The sequence below is a fragment of the Phaseolus vulgaris genome, chromosome 8, assembly GCF_051622355.1.
Source record: "Phaseolus vulgaris cultivar YP4 chromosome 8, ASM5162235v1, whole genome shotgun sequence".
In the NCBI taxonomy this organism is placed as follows: Eukaryota; Viridiplantae; Streptophyta; class Magnoliopsida; order Fabales; family Fabaceae; genus Phaseolus; species Phaseolus vulgaris.
Window position 1 is genome coordinate 22,970,307 of NC_143505.1, and position 16,182 is coordinate 22,986,488.

At 29.8% G+C, this 16,182-nt stretch overlaps 2 protein-coding genes across 2 annotated transcripts; one reads left to right on the forward strand and one right to left on the reverse strand.

The window, feature by feature from the left end:
• Positions 1-1,029: 1,029 nt before the first annotated feature.
• On the reverse strand, positions 1,030-2,117 carry LOC137826841 (EPIDERMAL PATTERNING FACTOR-like protein 9). The gene is made up of 3 exons (XM_090294303.1): positions 1,927-2,117; positions 1,508-1,569; positions 1,030-1,420 (listed from the first exon to the last, which is right to left on the reverse strand). Exons 1-3 carry the CDS (start codon positions 1,997-1,999, stop codon positions 1,238-1,240), a joined length of 318 nt encoding a protein of 105 aa, XP_090150429.1. The 5' UTR covers positions 2,000-2,117; the 3' UTR covers positions 1,030-1,237.
• An 8,200-nt stretch (positions 2,118-10,317) lies between these two features.
• On the forward strand, positions 10,318-11,126 carry LOC137823563 (2Fe-2S ferredoxin-like superfamily protein). The gene has a single exon (XM_068628749.2). It carries the CDS (start codon positions 10,420-10,422, stop codon positions 10,912-10,914), a length of 495 nt encoding a protein of 164 aa, XP_068484850.1. The 5' UTR covers positions 10,318-10,419; the 3' UTR covers positions 10,915-11,126.
• The last annotated feature ends 5,056 nt before the right edge of the window (positions 11,127-16,182 follow it).

Below are 16,182 nucleotides of genomic sequence, written 5' to 3' on the forward strand. Positions count from 1 at the left end.
ACTAAACTATATATGTTTGTTCTTGTTCTTGTTACATAGGCATTTCCTTGAGCATTTTAAGTGCTTTACAAATGCTAGCTGTGAGAAGATTACACAGGAAACTAAATGGCATGCCATAAATAAGCTAGGAAACATGGTTCTCCCATAACAAATACTTAACCATGCTAGTGCTTGTTACATGTCATGTCCATGAACATTTTAATTTTGAGTAGTTACATGTCAGAATCAGAAAACATTTAGTTTTTTTTATCAGTTACAATTATTTACTTTTCCGTGGATGTTTGGTTTCTCGTTGAATTTCTCGTAATCATGTTAAAGTAATCCAGAACTGATTTTGAATTGAAACAATGTAGGTACCTTTTTGCATTAGATAAAATGTTTTACCTTAAGTTTTAGTTTCACTTTAAAAATTTGATTTGAACCAAAATTGATTTTGAGTTGAAAAAAATTGGGTAGCTTGAGGTTGATAAAAAGTCTTACACCAAGTTTTACTGTTAACTTGCTTCTAAAGTAAAAATATTTAAACACAAATCACATATTTAGTTTCGGATTAAAGATTGTAGGTAGAAAACTAATTTTGAATTGAAACAATTTTAGGTAACTTTTTTTTGTCCTGATTTACCAAATTTCACTTTTAACCTGCTTTTGTTTTTAAAATACAAATATTAAAGATAAACCAAATCATCCCGAAATTAATTTTAACAAAAATAATTATATTAACACTTGTCCAAACACACAACATAGATTGTAACATGATTCTCAATTAGGTGGACTGCACCGAACACTTAAAAGTTTTTCTCCTTTCCCTCCAAAACACAAATTCTGGGGGCAAGAAAGGATGTGCACGCGTGAAATTAAATGTGATTCATTAAATGCACAATAAGGCAATTGAGACACGTCAACGATTCTAATACTGGTACGATGACTTTGGCTGAAAAATCAATTAAACAGTAGTTGGAACAAAAATGGCAGGTTAATATAGAGAATCACTCACAAGCCATAACTCAGGGAATAGTAAAAATAGCAGAGTGAAAGCAAATAAGCTTCTCATTAGTAATTGAATGACAAGATAGCAAATGCAAAATTTTTGCACCTTTCAGCACAGGCACTCACAAGTCTTAGCATTGGAAGGAGGATTGTGGAAGTAATAAGGAAAGTTCTCTTAGCAATGACTTACAGGAGAAAAACTCATGTCCACTACAAGTAACATCGTGTTCATTATTGACCATCATATATATCATCTATGGCAAACACATCTGTAGTGGTATGGGCTATTAATTGGGTCATTTCCCTCTACAGGCACTTGCTCAGCTCTGCATTTATACTTACAACCTCTACACTCATTATACGTACAAGTTGGTGCTGTGGATCCAATCATCAGTCTCCTTGAATTCCTCATTTTCCATGCCCCATTGCCATCCTAAGATTCCTCATATTCAATGCATAAATTTAGGTGCAAATGGGAAATCAACAAGAAATTCAAAATGGTAATCCATGTTTGCCTCACCTCCAAACTTGGCTCTCTTTGGGGTAGAGAGGATTGAGATAACAATTCTTCTGTTTTAATTCCTGCATCAAAAGTGACAAATTTAGGATACACAAAAGGTACATTCTCTAGAAACTAGTGGCAATAAAGTTCATCGACATAAACAAACTGAGCCACCCTGGATTGCTTAGTACTCTTCGAAGTTGAATACAAAACACAAAAGAATGGTAGCCTAGCCAGCACCTAGCAACTGAAGAAAACTATTGGTAGAAGATGCTCCACAATGAAATAGAATCGAAGTGGGGAATTTTAAGTATAATTAGAAGAAGCAGAATAAAACTATAGAGAATATAGTAGAAAGCATGGTGGAAAGTAAAAACCAGTTATGACACTGATAAGGAATGAAAAACTGATGTAGAAGAGAGTGACATGACTATGACCTTGCGTAAATTTAGCTGCAAGAATTAAGGTGAGGAGTAGCAAGAGTACTTGAGGTAGTTTGGTGTCTCCCATTGTGGAGTTTTGGTGTTGTAATAAGTATGAAGGGGATATGAGTGGTGATGGTGAATATATATGAAGGGATAAATGAATATGAGTTTGTGTAAAGATAAAGATGGAGGGGAAGGAGAGAGATAACGGTGTTTGTGGTGAATTAATGACCATAAGAGATAGACTGCCAAATTGTGCAGTGAGACAGAGGAGCATGATCAAGAGGTACAGAATGCTACCCACAGTGGCTAACTCATGGTGGAATTCTAGACCCAACCAGAATTACAAGAGTGCCCATATCCTAGTTAACCTGGCCATAGTGAAGATAGTGATTGGTTTGACCTTATGCCGAGGCAAAACTGGTGTTTCCATGCAAAGAATCATTTGGAATGGCCATAGCAATGTAAAAACATGTCAACTACCCAACGTGCATCCAGGGTTCTCTCTTTTGGATGCGCCTTCAGATTCCAATAAAAAGATCTTCAATAAATGTACAAAATCATATGGACGACAATTCTTTCAAACTTCAGAGTCTCATTTAATGTGGTCGATACGGGTGTGTAGTGTAACTTGATGTTGTCATGTTTTAAACATTAAAAATCAATGCTCAATTCTCAATAAACCAACACTCATTAAGTTTCTTCAAATGCTACTATTTTCTTAGGAAATGATGGTTCTGAATTTTTTTCTTCTTACATCTTAATTTTGTGTACTGATTATCAGAAATTTGAACAATCTTCTAAGTTTTACTATTTACAGTAAAGAGGTATAAAGAAGAGGCCTGTACAATTTGGAGACTCATAGCTTCAACTGAAATTACAGCCTAAAATGATATCTTGCACCTATAGGTTTTACAGGACAAAAGTATCAACTCACTCTCAATCTCGTTTCACTGTAGACTACAGCTTCTTTTTCTAGGATCTTCATAGAAATTTATGTCAAGAGAAGGTGAAAATCATTATCAGTCCACACATTTTCTTGAGGACAGTTATCCACGTGCTTCTTAACACCTTAGATTAAAATGCTTAACATTGCGGTGTTGGCTTGTTCTGAATTTTGGATGACCAAGAAACCAATGAATCTAAAGTCAAAACAAGATTTTTTTTTTCCCTGTGTATTTAGATTTGTGTGAGGATTTAAAGAAGTAAATGTATTAAGATTTGAAAGGAAAGTGTGAATAAAGGGAGTATTTTTGAATTCGGGTATCGTAGAATTTGTAAAAAAAATTATTGAAGTTTGTGAGTGATGGGACGGTCAGAGTGTTTTGGTTTTTTTTTTAAATGTGTAAAATATAAGTTTAAAATTTACCATTATCTTTTAAAAAATAGAATAATCAATTATTAAGTATATTTGTGAAGATTTTGATGAATTAAAATTATGTAAATTATTTATAATATTATTGAATAATTAATTTTGAAAAAGAAAAACGAGTTACTTCACGAAAAATAATTTACATCTAAAATTATGAATATATCTAAAATTTGTAAAAGAAATAAATAATTTAAATATTTATAAATTTAAAAATTATAATTAAAAAATAATTTTATATTAAATGTATATAATATTATTATATTTATAATAATTATTATTATTATATAATTTATTTATTATTATATTACAAAAATTACCTAAACATTCGTCAATCAATATCAATTTGGCGTCATCAATATTCGTGAGTAACTCTCCACAATAGGTATTTTAGTAATAACAATATTAATTAAGGTAATAATGATAGTATTAATAATAATATTAATATTAATAAGGTTAATAATATTAATGTTAATAATAAAAAATAATTATGATAATAATAATAATTTCATTAATTTTAATAAAAGAATTATAAAAATAATAGTAATAATTTTATTTTATATTATAATAAAATAAAATATTAATTTAATTTTTTATGTAATAAAAATATTAATTATCATAATAATAATAATATTAAAATAATTATAATAAAAATAAAATAAAAATATTAATTATCATCATAATAATAATAATATTAAAATAATTATAATAACAATATTAATAATTTTCTAGTATTAAAAATTTATGATAATAGTAATACTAATAATTTTATTTTATATTAATATATATATATATATATAAATGGAAATATTAATTTAATAATTTGAAATAATAATAATAATAATAATAATAATAATAATTATGATCATAATAAATGAAAAAAATAATTATGATGATAAATATAATAGTAATATTAATATTTTTATTATTAATAATAATCTATACCTCTATACCTATATATAAAGGGATTCCCTCTTTAACTGCTCTCAAATTTCTTCCTATTTTATCCTAAATTAATATTTAGTTTTGTTTTATTTTATTATTTTGGGTATTACGTCATTTCCTTCTTTTTAAAAATATTTAAAATAAATGGAGGAGCGGTTTTGAATTAAAAGAGATGGTTTATTTTTGAAAATGAATTGCTAAGAAGGGGAGTGTCTATTAAAATTATGAGAGAGAAATAAATTTAAAAAATATTTGAAATAAATCGAGCAACTCTTTTGAATTGAAAGAGGAGTAGTTGAAAAGGACCAGTTACATCCACTTCGGAAGGAGTAGTTTTCACTGGTTACATCCACTTCATTTTTTCTTTTATATTTTGACTCCAAAAAAAAATGCTCATAAATTTTGACACATCTTGAACCCTCTTCCTTCACGCTCCGTGTTCTTCTCCTACTCTCACCCGTCTACGTCCACTACATCCATTCCGCCTTTTCATCGGCCTCCACTCTTTCTCAATGCTCTCTCGCGGGAGTATAAAAGAAGCACAAAAGAAGTCTATATAATTTTGATTATTTAATTGTTGGAAGAGCAAGTGGAGATGGAAGAAATAGAAAATGGAGAAGCTAATCTAGGTGAAGGAGAATCAACTCTTCTTCCCAATCTTTTGCGACCCCTTTCACTAATCTCAACCAGGTTGATTCTGATCTCACTGGCTTGAACCCTCCAGGAGCAGGTTTCACTTTTATTCTTCTTTTACTCATTCTACTATATTCCTTCATCTTCACTCCCTTTAATTGGGGAAAAATGATTATTAACGTAACACTGATTTGTTTGTTTGCTTATTCATGTGTTTTGTTTGAGTTTTAGCAAGAATTTTTTTTTTTTCGGTGTACGCAACATTTCGATATTTAGCCATTTTTTGGATGAGTTTAGAGAGAATGTCTCCATTAAAACTGTAATCACTTTTGTTGTCATATTAAATCATCATTATTATCTTATTTTATATTTAGTATTAGATCAATCATGGGGTTTCACTTATTCATATATTTGTTTTTTTAATAATGTTTGCATAAGTGTTTTTTCTTTTATAGTAAGGTAATTGTATATCTGGAAAATTATATTTGATTGTAATTCACCATTAATTAGTATCTTTTGTCTTCCAGGTGTTAGGCATGATGGTTGATATTTCTATATATTCGATGTACAATTTGGAAACAAAGCCTCACAAGGAAACTTCCTGCTTCTAAAACACTGGCTACTAATGATGAAGCATCTGAAGAACCGGTGATTGACCATTCTAACAATGTTGAGAAAAAAAAATTCTAACAATGTTGAGACCCTCACAAAGTAGTGTTAACAATTAGGCACCACCAACCACTGTTGATTAATGTATTTTCATATTCGTGGAATGTTTGGAAATAAAAGTATTTCACAATAATAGTATTCTTTTCTTTTAATTCTCATGATTTTGAATCTCATACTTTTTTGTTAATATTGGAAAAAAGTTGAATTCCCATGTTATTCTAAAGTTTGCAAAAAATATTGTTGGTTAACTCTGTCTCATCGGATTTTATATTTTATTTTATTTTATTTTATTCTCGACTACAATTTTCAGTTTTTGTTTATATTAATTTTATAACAATAAAATATAAAGAGATTATATCTCCTTTAGTTATGTAAAGACTAATATTTATTTAATTATTAAAGAGTTTATGATAGAAAAATGTGAAAAAAATTGAATGATAACAATTGTCACATATATAATAATTTAAAGCAATATTATATAACTAATCCTAATTAATTTATTTTACATTCAATTATTTTTAATTTTCAAAAGATTATTGTGGTATAAACATTCAAAATCTTAACAATGGAAGATGAAAAATATATAAGAAAAAAAAAATCCTAAAATTAGCTAATAGTTTTACAATTTTAATATATATTTTTTTAAAAATTATTATAAAATTAAGCACTTTTAATTTATAACAATTTATTATTTAATTTTAATATATTTTAATTTTAGTGTTATTTATATTTTAACAGATTGCCAGTTGAAATTAATATAGAAATATAGTTTATCTTATTATTAACTAACTTCGTTTTTTTTACTGTAATTTTATTAAAAAATAGTATTAAAATATTATATAACCTTATTTACAAAATAAATTATTTATTTATTTTAAAATAATGAAAAATTATTTGATTATTTATTTTAAATTAAATAAATAAATTAAATTTTATTTAAATAAAGATTTTTTTTATAAATATGATACTATTTAAATAAAATTTTGTTTTTTTAAACAAATAATTGTAAATACAATTTTTTTTATTAAAATTTCAAGTAAATCCAATCTGCTTAAGGAATGTTTCGCATATCTTTTCATATCTTTATTATATTAAAAAATATATAACTTATGTTATTTTTAAAATTTAATTATTTTATGTTTTCGTATTTTTATTATATTAAAGTACATATAACTTTAATAATAATGTTCTCACATTTTTATTATATTAAAGTATATGTAACTTTAATATATGTTATTTATACTTCTATACCTATCTATACCTATATATAAAGGGATTCCTCACTTAACTGATATTTTATTTTATTTCAATTTTATTTTTATATTTTTATTTTATTTTATTATTTTACAAATATATGACCGAAAATATTGTCGTGAGTAGTTTTAATTTTATATCTTAAAGTGAGACTAACATAATAGATAAAACTATTTTAAATTCAAAATTAAACATTGCAAAGTGAGATTTCCTCAGGAGCATTGCACAATTGCATCTTTTCTCCGTTCATCTTCATTTTTATCCCCATCAAACGTCTTTTTCGTTTTCAGAAGTTATGTTATCATTCTAAAACCACGAAATCAACCAGTAAGTATTGTTTTTCAATTATAAAATAGAAGATGGATATGCAATGTGTGAATTTACTCTCTTTTTTTTTAAATTTATTTATGCATATGGGTGCAATGTCCATTCTTGAATTTTCCAAAGATTGAAAATACAAGAGAGGATATGAGAAGAATACAGGCGTTGCAGTTGAATGGAGATATCAACACAAAGCATTTACACATTATATTTATTAATATATGTATATTGCATATATATATATATGTGTGTGTCTGTGTGTATTTTGCAATTTATTCATAATTGACATTCTTTAGTAGGAATAAAATTTGTAAAAAATCGAACACTCGCATTGATTAAGCCAATTGACACCAAAGTATAATGATTTTACATAATGATGATGATAATGATATTTTTTATTCATAATATACTATAAATTTATATTGTTAATATAAGTGTGTAAATAATAACATTATTTATTTGAATTTTTAATATTACACATAGATAATAGTAATACTGATAATTTTATTTTATATTAATATATATATATATATATAAAAATAAAAATATAATTTAATAATTTGATGAAATAATAAAACTAACAAAAATTATTATTATTATTATAATAATCACATTAATAATAATTACGATGATAATAATAATAATAATATTAAAAATAATTATGATAATAACTATTTTAATAATATTAGTAATTTTCTTATTGTTAACAATAATTTATAAGAATAGCAATACTAATAATTTTATTTTATATTAATATATATAAAATGAAAATAGTTAAGACGGATTTAGAATATTGTTTGTGAAATTTACTGAACTCGTGAAACTTACCTATGACATTTGTAAAAACTTTTTTTTTACAAATGATATTAATTAAAGTAATAAAAATATTAATAATAATATGACTAATCATAATAATATTAATAATAATAAAAAATTATCACAATAATAATAATCATAATAATTTTCTAAATTTTAATAAAAAAAATTGATAACAATAATACTAATAATTTTCTAAATTTTAATAAAAAAATTTGATAACAATAATACTAATAATTTTATTTTATATTGATATATAATAAAATAAAAATATTAATTTAAGTATTTCATGTAATAATAATAACAATAATAGTTATAATAATAATAGTAAAATAATTATAATAAAAATATTGATAATTTTTTTATTATTAATAATTTGTGATAATACTAATACTAATACTAATAATTTTATTTTATATTAATACATATTAAAATTGAAATATTAATTTAAGGATTTTCAATAATAATAATAATAATAATTATGATAATAATAATAAAAATGAAAATATAATTATGATAATAAATATAATAATAATATAAATGATAATATATTTTTAATAATAATTTATGATAATAGTAATACTAATAATTGTAAATACTAGTAAAAAACAGATGTATCATACCTGTATATCGTCATTTAAGTAATACAATTTAAAAAAATTAATTTTAAAAGAATGATTACTTTTTTATAAATATCTATGATATTTGGGAAGAGTAATTGTATAATTTTATTTTTTCAAATAAAATTTACTTTTATTATTAAAAGATTAAAATGTTTAGTTAAAACAAGAATAATTATAAGGACAACTAATTAATTTTATAAAATAAAAGTTGAAAAATGATGTAATTATTTTTAGTTGAGGAATTAGAGAGATATTTTTGAAAACTTATTAGTTGAATTAAATAAAGGATGATTAAAAGCAAAACAGTAACATAAAATGAGCAAACCATGTACTAAGAAAAAAATGTTTAAAATGCCATATTTTGGTAGTCGAAAAGAAGAGCACGCTTAAAAATTCAACAAGCAAAGCAAATGTTCTAAGGACAATTTAGAATATATTGAAAAAATATGTAAATAACTTGGGAAAGGACTAAGAAGTAAATTTCTTCTGTTACCCTTAAATCTGTTGCATTGGGTCCATAAGGCAAAGGGCATCCCAACATAAATTCCTTCCAAAATCGTTTTCTTTCTGTACTCCCATTATTACTAACTATATCTCCATACTAAGAGAATAAGGATGAAATACCATTCCTCACTGCACCACACTGCTGCCGTCATCACCGTCACTGTGTCATCGTCGTTGCACCTCCATTGTCCATTACACCGTTCTCCACTGTATTGAGATAAAAAAAAAATTAAAAATTCTTGAAAACTTGCTCTGAAAATCATCATCAGTTATGTTCTAAAAAACTTGTTTCAGAAATTCGGTTATGAAAAGTTGGTCCATCTTAATTTGGAAATTCTAATACAGAAATGATTCTATGAAAATTTTGTTTCAAAATTTTGTTCTCAATATTTCAGAAAGCTTCTTCCCAAATATTTTCATAGGTGTACTGCCCAGATCGCTCAGAGAGCTTGCTGGTCGGAAGTCAGGCTCAATTAGCTCGGCTCGACTTCTAAGACAAGTTGATGGTCTAGGGGTTGGGTTCAAGACATGGATTAACTCCTTTCTATATACACTTAACACAACCCTTTTGCACAAGGCCTAGGCGGGCAATAAAGGGTAGTAGTGGACCTAGGGGTGTGCTTAGTGCGTATGAGTTTAGCTCAAGCAAGACGCTTTCTCCAAACTTAAGCCCATGTGTGCTTGGGCACGAGGGGGTAGGTTGCATGTGTGGTATGTAGCGCCTCGTTGAAGGTGTCTATGTGAAACATTGGACTCTGATGCTGATACATGAGTTGCTACTCTGATGGTTATTCTGTTAAGATTTAATGCACTCCAAAAAAGAGAGATTATTTCAGTTGCAACGCTAAGAGAATGTGCCCTAAAACAAAATATCTCTAATTACGCAGGCTTTCGTTGAGAGAGACTCTCGGGATGGAAAGCTACCATAAGAGGTAGGTTATAAAAGGGACTTGAGCTCCCAGGTAAAGGTACGTTGTTTCTAAGACGGAAACTTGTTACTTCTTGATTCTTATAAGTCCTGTATTGACTTGATCGTTGGAGTGCAATCAACAGGTAGGGTCCCCTCTATTTCAACGGAGCTACATTCCAAAGCAGCAAGAGATAAGACAGACTCATGAACAAACAGACGGAGCTAGAACTTGTCATCAGAGTCAACCGGGGAGCAAGTCAACTTGCAAAAACAATAGGTAATTTCAAATGTCACTTTTACATTTAAAAAATTATGTGAGTGCAATTATAAATTTGGGAGGTGCAGTAAGTAAAAGCCCTTTCCTAATCAGCTACATTGAGAGGCCCAGAAGAAGAAACATCCCCATTTCCTTTCTTCCTCCCTCGGCTCCTTTGTTCCACTCTTCGATCCAACAAACAACGATGGCAGTGGCGAATCTGCAGAGGCTGTCCTCTCAAGTGCACCGCCTCCCCTCCCTCTCCTTCTTCTCGAAATCTCTAATATCGCGCTCCACCGCCACCACCACCACCGCCATCACCTCCTCCTCCACGAAGAAGGTCTCGGACCGCATCGTGCGGTTCTCGGCGATCGACTTCGAGGGCAAGAAGCACGAGGTGGTGGGTCTGGCGGGGCATACCCTCCTGAAGGCCCTAATCAACACGGGCCTGATCGACCCGGACTCCCACCGCCTTGAAGAGATCGACGCCTGCTCCGCCCACTGCGAGGTAAACATCGCCCAAGAGTGGCTCGACAAGCTTCCCCCTCGCTCCTACGACGAGGAATACGTCCTCGTTCGGAATTCCCGAGCCAGGATCCTCAACAAGCACTCCAGGCTCGGATGCCAGGTCCTCCTCGACCACGACCTCCAAGGTATGGTCGTTGCCCTCGCCGAACCTAGGCCCTGGGACACTTCCTAAGCCTCCCTCCCCAACCTCGCCCCCTTTTGTTTTCTCCGTCCTTCTCAATAATGTGAGAACAGAGCATAACAGATCTCGTTGAACCAATTATTGTTTTTATATTTTGGGTACTTTGGGTGTTTTAGAGTGCCAGTGATTGGCATGTTATTAATAACTGTTTGTGATCGTGTGTTTTGTGATCACCATGATTAGTAGCATTGTTATTACATTAAGGTCTTGCTTTCCCTTGTGACGTTGTTTTGTGGTTTTGCTTGATTCTCTTCCTCTCCTGAACTTCCCGATTCCGGAGAAAAATGAAAATGGAAAATGTGGAGTTTGCAGATGCGTAATTAGAATTTTCCTTTCTTGAAAGAATTATGGTTTCAGGGTTTTGTCTGTTCGCAATGGATTGTGAGTGTGGTTGATCAAGCAAGTGTGTGGAGACCTATGAAATGGGGAGAGGGACAATAGTTAGCCCTATGCAGTCTTGTGAGGAAAACGAATTAACTCTAACCGTATGGACATCATAGCTGCGACTTGCGAGAGAAAAACAGTGCAATACACCCACACACACATTTGAGAGTAGATTGAAATCCTAAGTGCGGTTAAGAGAAACATCCAGATAGATTCTTAACATAAAATTTTCATTTCAAATTAATTTTGGAAGATTACATTGCAAATAGTTTGGAGACACTCATGTGTTGGCTAATATATATTTTGTTTAGCTTAAATTGAAGTAATTACTTCTACAAATTTTTGTTGAAACAAACATGCTATAAATCTTGACATAAACGTTTGATTATATTATTTAAGAGTACGAATGAAGTGGCATTGGGGTCAGATACCAAAGGCCCTCAACCACGGGGAGCCATCCTCAAGGTAGCCATTTTCCGTTAATTAGATAGATAGTTTGTTGCTTAAAGTTCAATAATTGATGAATGTGCTATTTATAATCCTTTTGGTGAAATATTGGAAGTAGTTTTGCTTTAAAGGTTTGAACTTTGAATGTTAAGTAGATTCAGGACAGTGTGAAACTATGACACAGGAACCTAATGTTAGTGCTGTGCAAGTGCTTTTACAGTTAAAGTACTTTTGTATCTGCAAGGAATTTTAAGTCTCTGAATATTATGATATGGGAGGATCTCAGCCAAATCTGGACTAATATAGTGTTCTTTAAGCTAATTGAAAGAAGTAGTTGGATTTTGGATTTTAATGCAGCAGTTGTTACTTTTGAAAATACATGTTCCCTTTCAGGTGTAATCTAGGAATGTTATACCAGCACCTGAAGAATGTGTAAGATCAACTACATATATTACTGGAAGAACAATGTTATTTTTTACGGGTTTCATTAAGGAAAAAACTTAAATGCAATTTCTTAGGTGTTTATACTGTTGTCCTATCAGAATTGGAGATTGGCCTTGTAAAATCCAAAATAAAGGTTTGTATTAAAGATCTGTCTAGGTTACTGAGGTGAAACTTCAGTCTTAATTGGAGAAAAACACTAAAATTACCTAAATAAATTCATCTAAGTTTTCTCGTTTTCATTAACTCTTCAATCTGACATGCATGATTTTTATCCAATTGGTTATAATGAAAGTTTAGTAAGCTGCAATTGATATTATTGGCTAGCTGGATGGAAATTGACCTTGATTGTATATCCTATTAGTAGATGAATGCACTGTCTTCTTCTTAAGTCTCATTTAATTAATGTAGTAATAAATAAATTCATAATTAAGAGGGTGACATTGTAGATCATTGTGCAAAGTGCTCAAAAGTTAGTCATTGCATAGTGGTTAAATAGAGAAAGACACTGGTACTATGTAATGTTGAGCTTGGACCAGAAGTTGCTACTAACTCCCTTACCAATCCTTGATTTTATCCATCATTTTCTTCCCATACAAAGTCATTACTCCCAAGAATGGTAATGTTTTGAACATGAATGATATACCCATATTTTACACCAATGAGTACATATATACCCGAAATATCTTCTATCTTTTTTCTCATAAAGTTGCCTCATCCGTTTAGGCAACAACCCTGATATTTTGAATAGGAATCAAATTCAATACAGCCTATCTTCCTATTTATCTATGTGTAAAGCTATAGTAAATATAAAGCAATTGTATAGAGCCAAGACATCTTTTAAGCATAGTATTAGTAGTCCATTGCACAAAATAGTGATGCTTTAGAAGGATAGTGATCTGGAGAAGCACTAAGGCCCTACCAATACGGAATAGCATTTTAGTTTTAAATAGCAGCCTGTTCTTGTCATGATAGCACAGAAAACTGCAACATTCTGGGGCTGTAGTGGGTGCTGTCACAACGCTGGGTGCAAAAACACTATTTGTCCGCACCAACATTGTCTGGCCATCATTCGTTCTGGTCATTTTCTAGCCTGCATATCACTAAACTAACTTGAGTGTTATGTCGTTGATTTGTTTTATCCTTTCATCTCTGTTTTTTGTTCTCTTTTGTTCTACCTTTTATTTATTTTTAGTTCTTATTGGGCACTGTCTTCCCATTGAGATTATGACTTTTGATCATTAATTACAAATATATCTTTTAATTTAGGGCCTGTTTAGTTGATAATTTGTTTGAATTTCAAATTCAGGTCCAATTGTCGAAGTCTTTTCCTATTTCTACTTGTCTACCTCCTCTACCTGCTAATGAGTATTTATGAGTGATTGCTCAGCTTTTTAGGTTCAGTTGGTTGGTTTGGCATGTTAGAAGCTATTATCTATATCATTAAAGCTGGTATAATTTAATATTTCTTCATTTAGCATCAGTTTAAAAAAAAATTGCATATATTATGAATAGTTTAAACATCATTTGTCAAGAGAGATTACTATGTTTTCAGATACAGAATTCCTTGTTAGCCCTTTATTCAAGACAATACACGAGAGCTAGTAACTAGATATGAAAGATAGATTATTTAGGGTGCCTACAGAAGATTTTGATTTGGGTCTTGGAACCATGATTTAGTTTCCTACATGTGTCATTACCCCAGTATTGTTATGGGGGCTTTCTGTTTGCAATCTTTCTTCTCTTTTCATTCCTAGGACTTTTTTTTTATTCTGAAAATTAGTTTTCTGAATATATTTTTTGTATTAAAACTAAAATCTGGAATAAAGGGAGCACGACCAAATAAGTTGGAGGCGTTGCTTAGCGAAGATTCTTGTTTATGGATATGTAGATGTGTTGGAATTTTGAATATTTATCATATAAAAATTTATGTTAAAATTTAAATTTCTAGTAATTGGACTCTTATTCAGGCTTTCACCAAGTAAGTCAAGGCATGAGTTTTTGATACATTACCAGTTTAAAAGATTTACTCTAAACCTATCATAATAAAAGCCAAATGATTGGCATCACAATCCCTTGTATTATGTACTGCTTATCATATAAATATTTATATATAAGTTGTTTTATATTAATTAAAGAGAAAATGTAGTTAAACTATTTTTGTATAAGCTGTAAATTGTTCTCATAAACTATTATAGAGAGCTTATTAAAATAGGTTGTCATTAAGTTATAAACACTATAATTTATTTTAATAGTTTTTTTCAAATATTTACACCAATTTAAATATGTTGTATCAAAGTTTATTCAGATTAATTAATTGAATGTTATACAAAGTGCTTAAAAGCTAAACAATCGGTCCAAACATTATTACAACTTGATTTGGGATTCTTCTACCTACACTCCCATAAATTTTTTACACACCCCACAATTTTCAAAATAACCACTTTACCTTAGTTTAAAGCTACTTCCAGATTACTTGTTTCGGAGATTGCCTGTTTTGGAAGTTTTTCCAGAATTTCAGGAACATGGTTTTTGGAGTTTCCGTAACAGAATTTGAATAATAGGTTTTCAAAACGGGATTTTCAGTACAAATTTTCTGGAATGCATGAAATACATTTAGAACAAACTTTTTGGAAGAAGCTTTTTGAACGTATGTAATACTGTATGGAATAATTTTTCCAGAACAAGCTTTCCAAAATAAACTTTTTTTTCACAACGAGTTATCTTTCTCTTTCTTCCTTTGTAGTGTTTTTCCTCTCTTCTTTCGCGCAATGGGGATAGTATAGCAGCGGTGGTAACAACAACAACGTTATCGTGGGGGTGTTGTTTGTGAAAAATACCCCCTTGCTTATTGTGGCTGTGTGTGACAATCCCTGTCCGACCATCATTGCCTTCCTAAGAATCATTGTCTACTTCGTTGCAGTGCCGTTACCGTTGAACAAGTTTGTTTGTGTATTTTTCTTTGTTTTCACTGCTGCTGTATCATTCTGGAATGGTTGATCCAAAAAGTGTTTGAATTGTACAATCGAGACGTATTTGATGGTTTTTGTACATTGTGAAATTAATTCTAGATTGTGAAATCTAGAATATATTTCTGAATTTGAAATGTACTTTGAAATCCAAAAAATAGATTACTAGAATGTATTATTTTGGAATACGTACATTCTAGAATACTTTTTTATTTTATTTTAATTGTATAATTCGAAATACAAATTTTAAAGGGTAAAATTGGAATTTTAATTGATATGAGGGTGGGTTTCAAATTATAGGGGTGTAGAATGCAATTGCCTATCTTTAACCACCAAATATGAGTTGGGTTATACTCTTTTAATATTAGGTTGAAAAATACAATCTTTAATCGACAAAATATGGATTGGGTTGAGATGTTTTAAGATTGCATTGAAACTTGGGATGAGCTACAAGTTGGATTAAGCCATCATATTTTAAAGAAAATTAATAAAATTAAAGGACTCACCAGTTGATTTTCCAATATAAAAGATAATGTAAATATAATATTTATAACTATACTAATGTCATGTTAAACTGTTACCATGATTTTTTTTAAAATTATAATCACAATGTTTGTACATCCTGGACTTGGAGTGACATCCATGGTTGACTAAGTAAGTATTGAAAGAACATCTAAAAGAAGTGTTAAGAATTAGGGGGCTAAGGGTTAGATGATGAAAATTTGTCCTTCAGGTGATATGTTTTGGGTTGCCCCTTAGACGATGTATGTGTTGGTCATAGGGCATCGTTTCACCGTGTCCAACAAGATTAGTGGAAATAACTATTCTGTTATCGAATTTTTGTGAACCATTAAATCTTGGGATACTTTGATTTGTTTTTCTGGTATCTTACATCTCATACCTCATGAATCGATTTTCTAGTACTTAAAATTTATCCTATGAACGCTCAAGGGAGGAGAACACCTACAAATAGGACACATCCTTAGTTGTAGAGGGGACTGAAACTCACTAGTTTAGA

Excerpts from the sequence above, each read along its gene's own strand:
- LOC137826841 (XM_090294303.1), bottom strand. The coding sequence starts at position 1,999 with ATGGGAGACACCAAACTACCTCAAGTACTCTTGCTACTCCTCACCTTA. Across the intron at positions 1,570-1,926 it reads TGCAGCTAAATTTACGCAAG|GAATTAAAACAGAAGAATTG; the intron begins GTCATAGTCATG and ends CTTTTGATGCAG. Across the intron at positions 1,421-1,507 it reads AAAGAGAGCCAAGTTTGGAG|GATGGCAATGGGGCATGGAA; the intron begins GTGAGGCAAACA and ends GAGGAATCTTAG.
- LOC137823563 (XM_068628749.2), top strand. The coding sequence starts at position 10,420 with ATGGCAGTGGCGAATCTGCAGAGGCTGTCCTCTCAAGTGCACCGCCTC.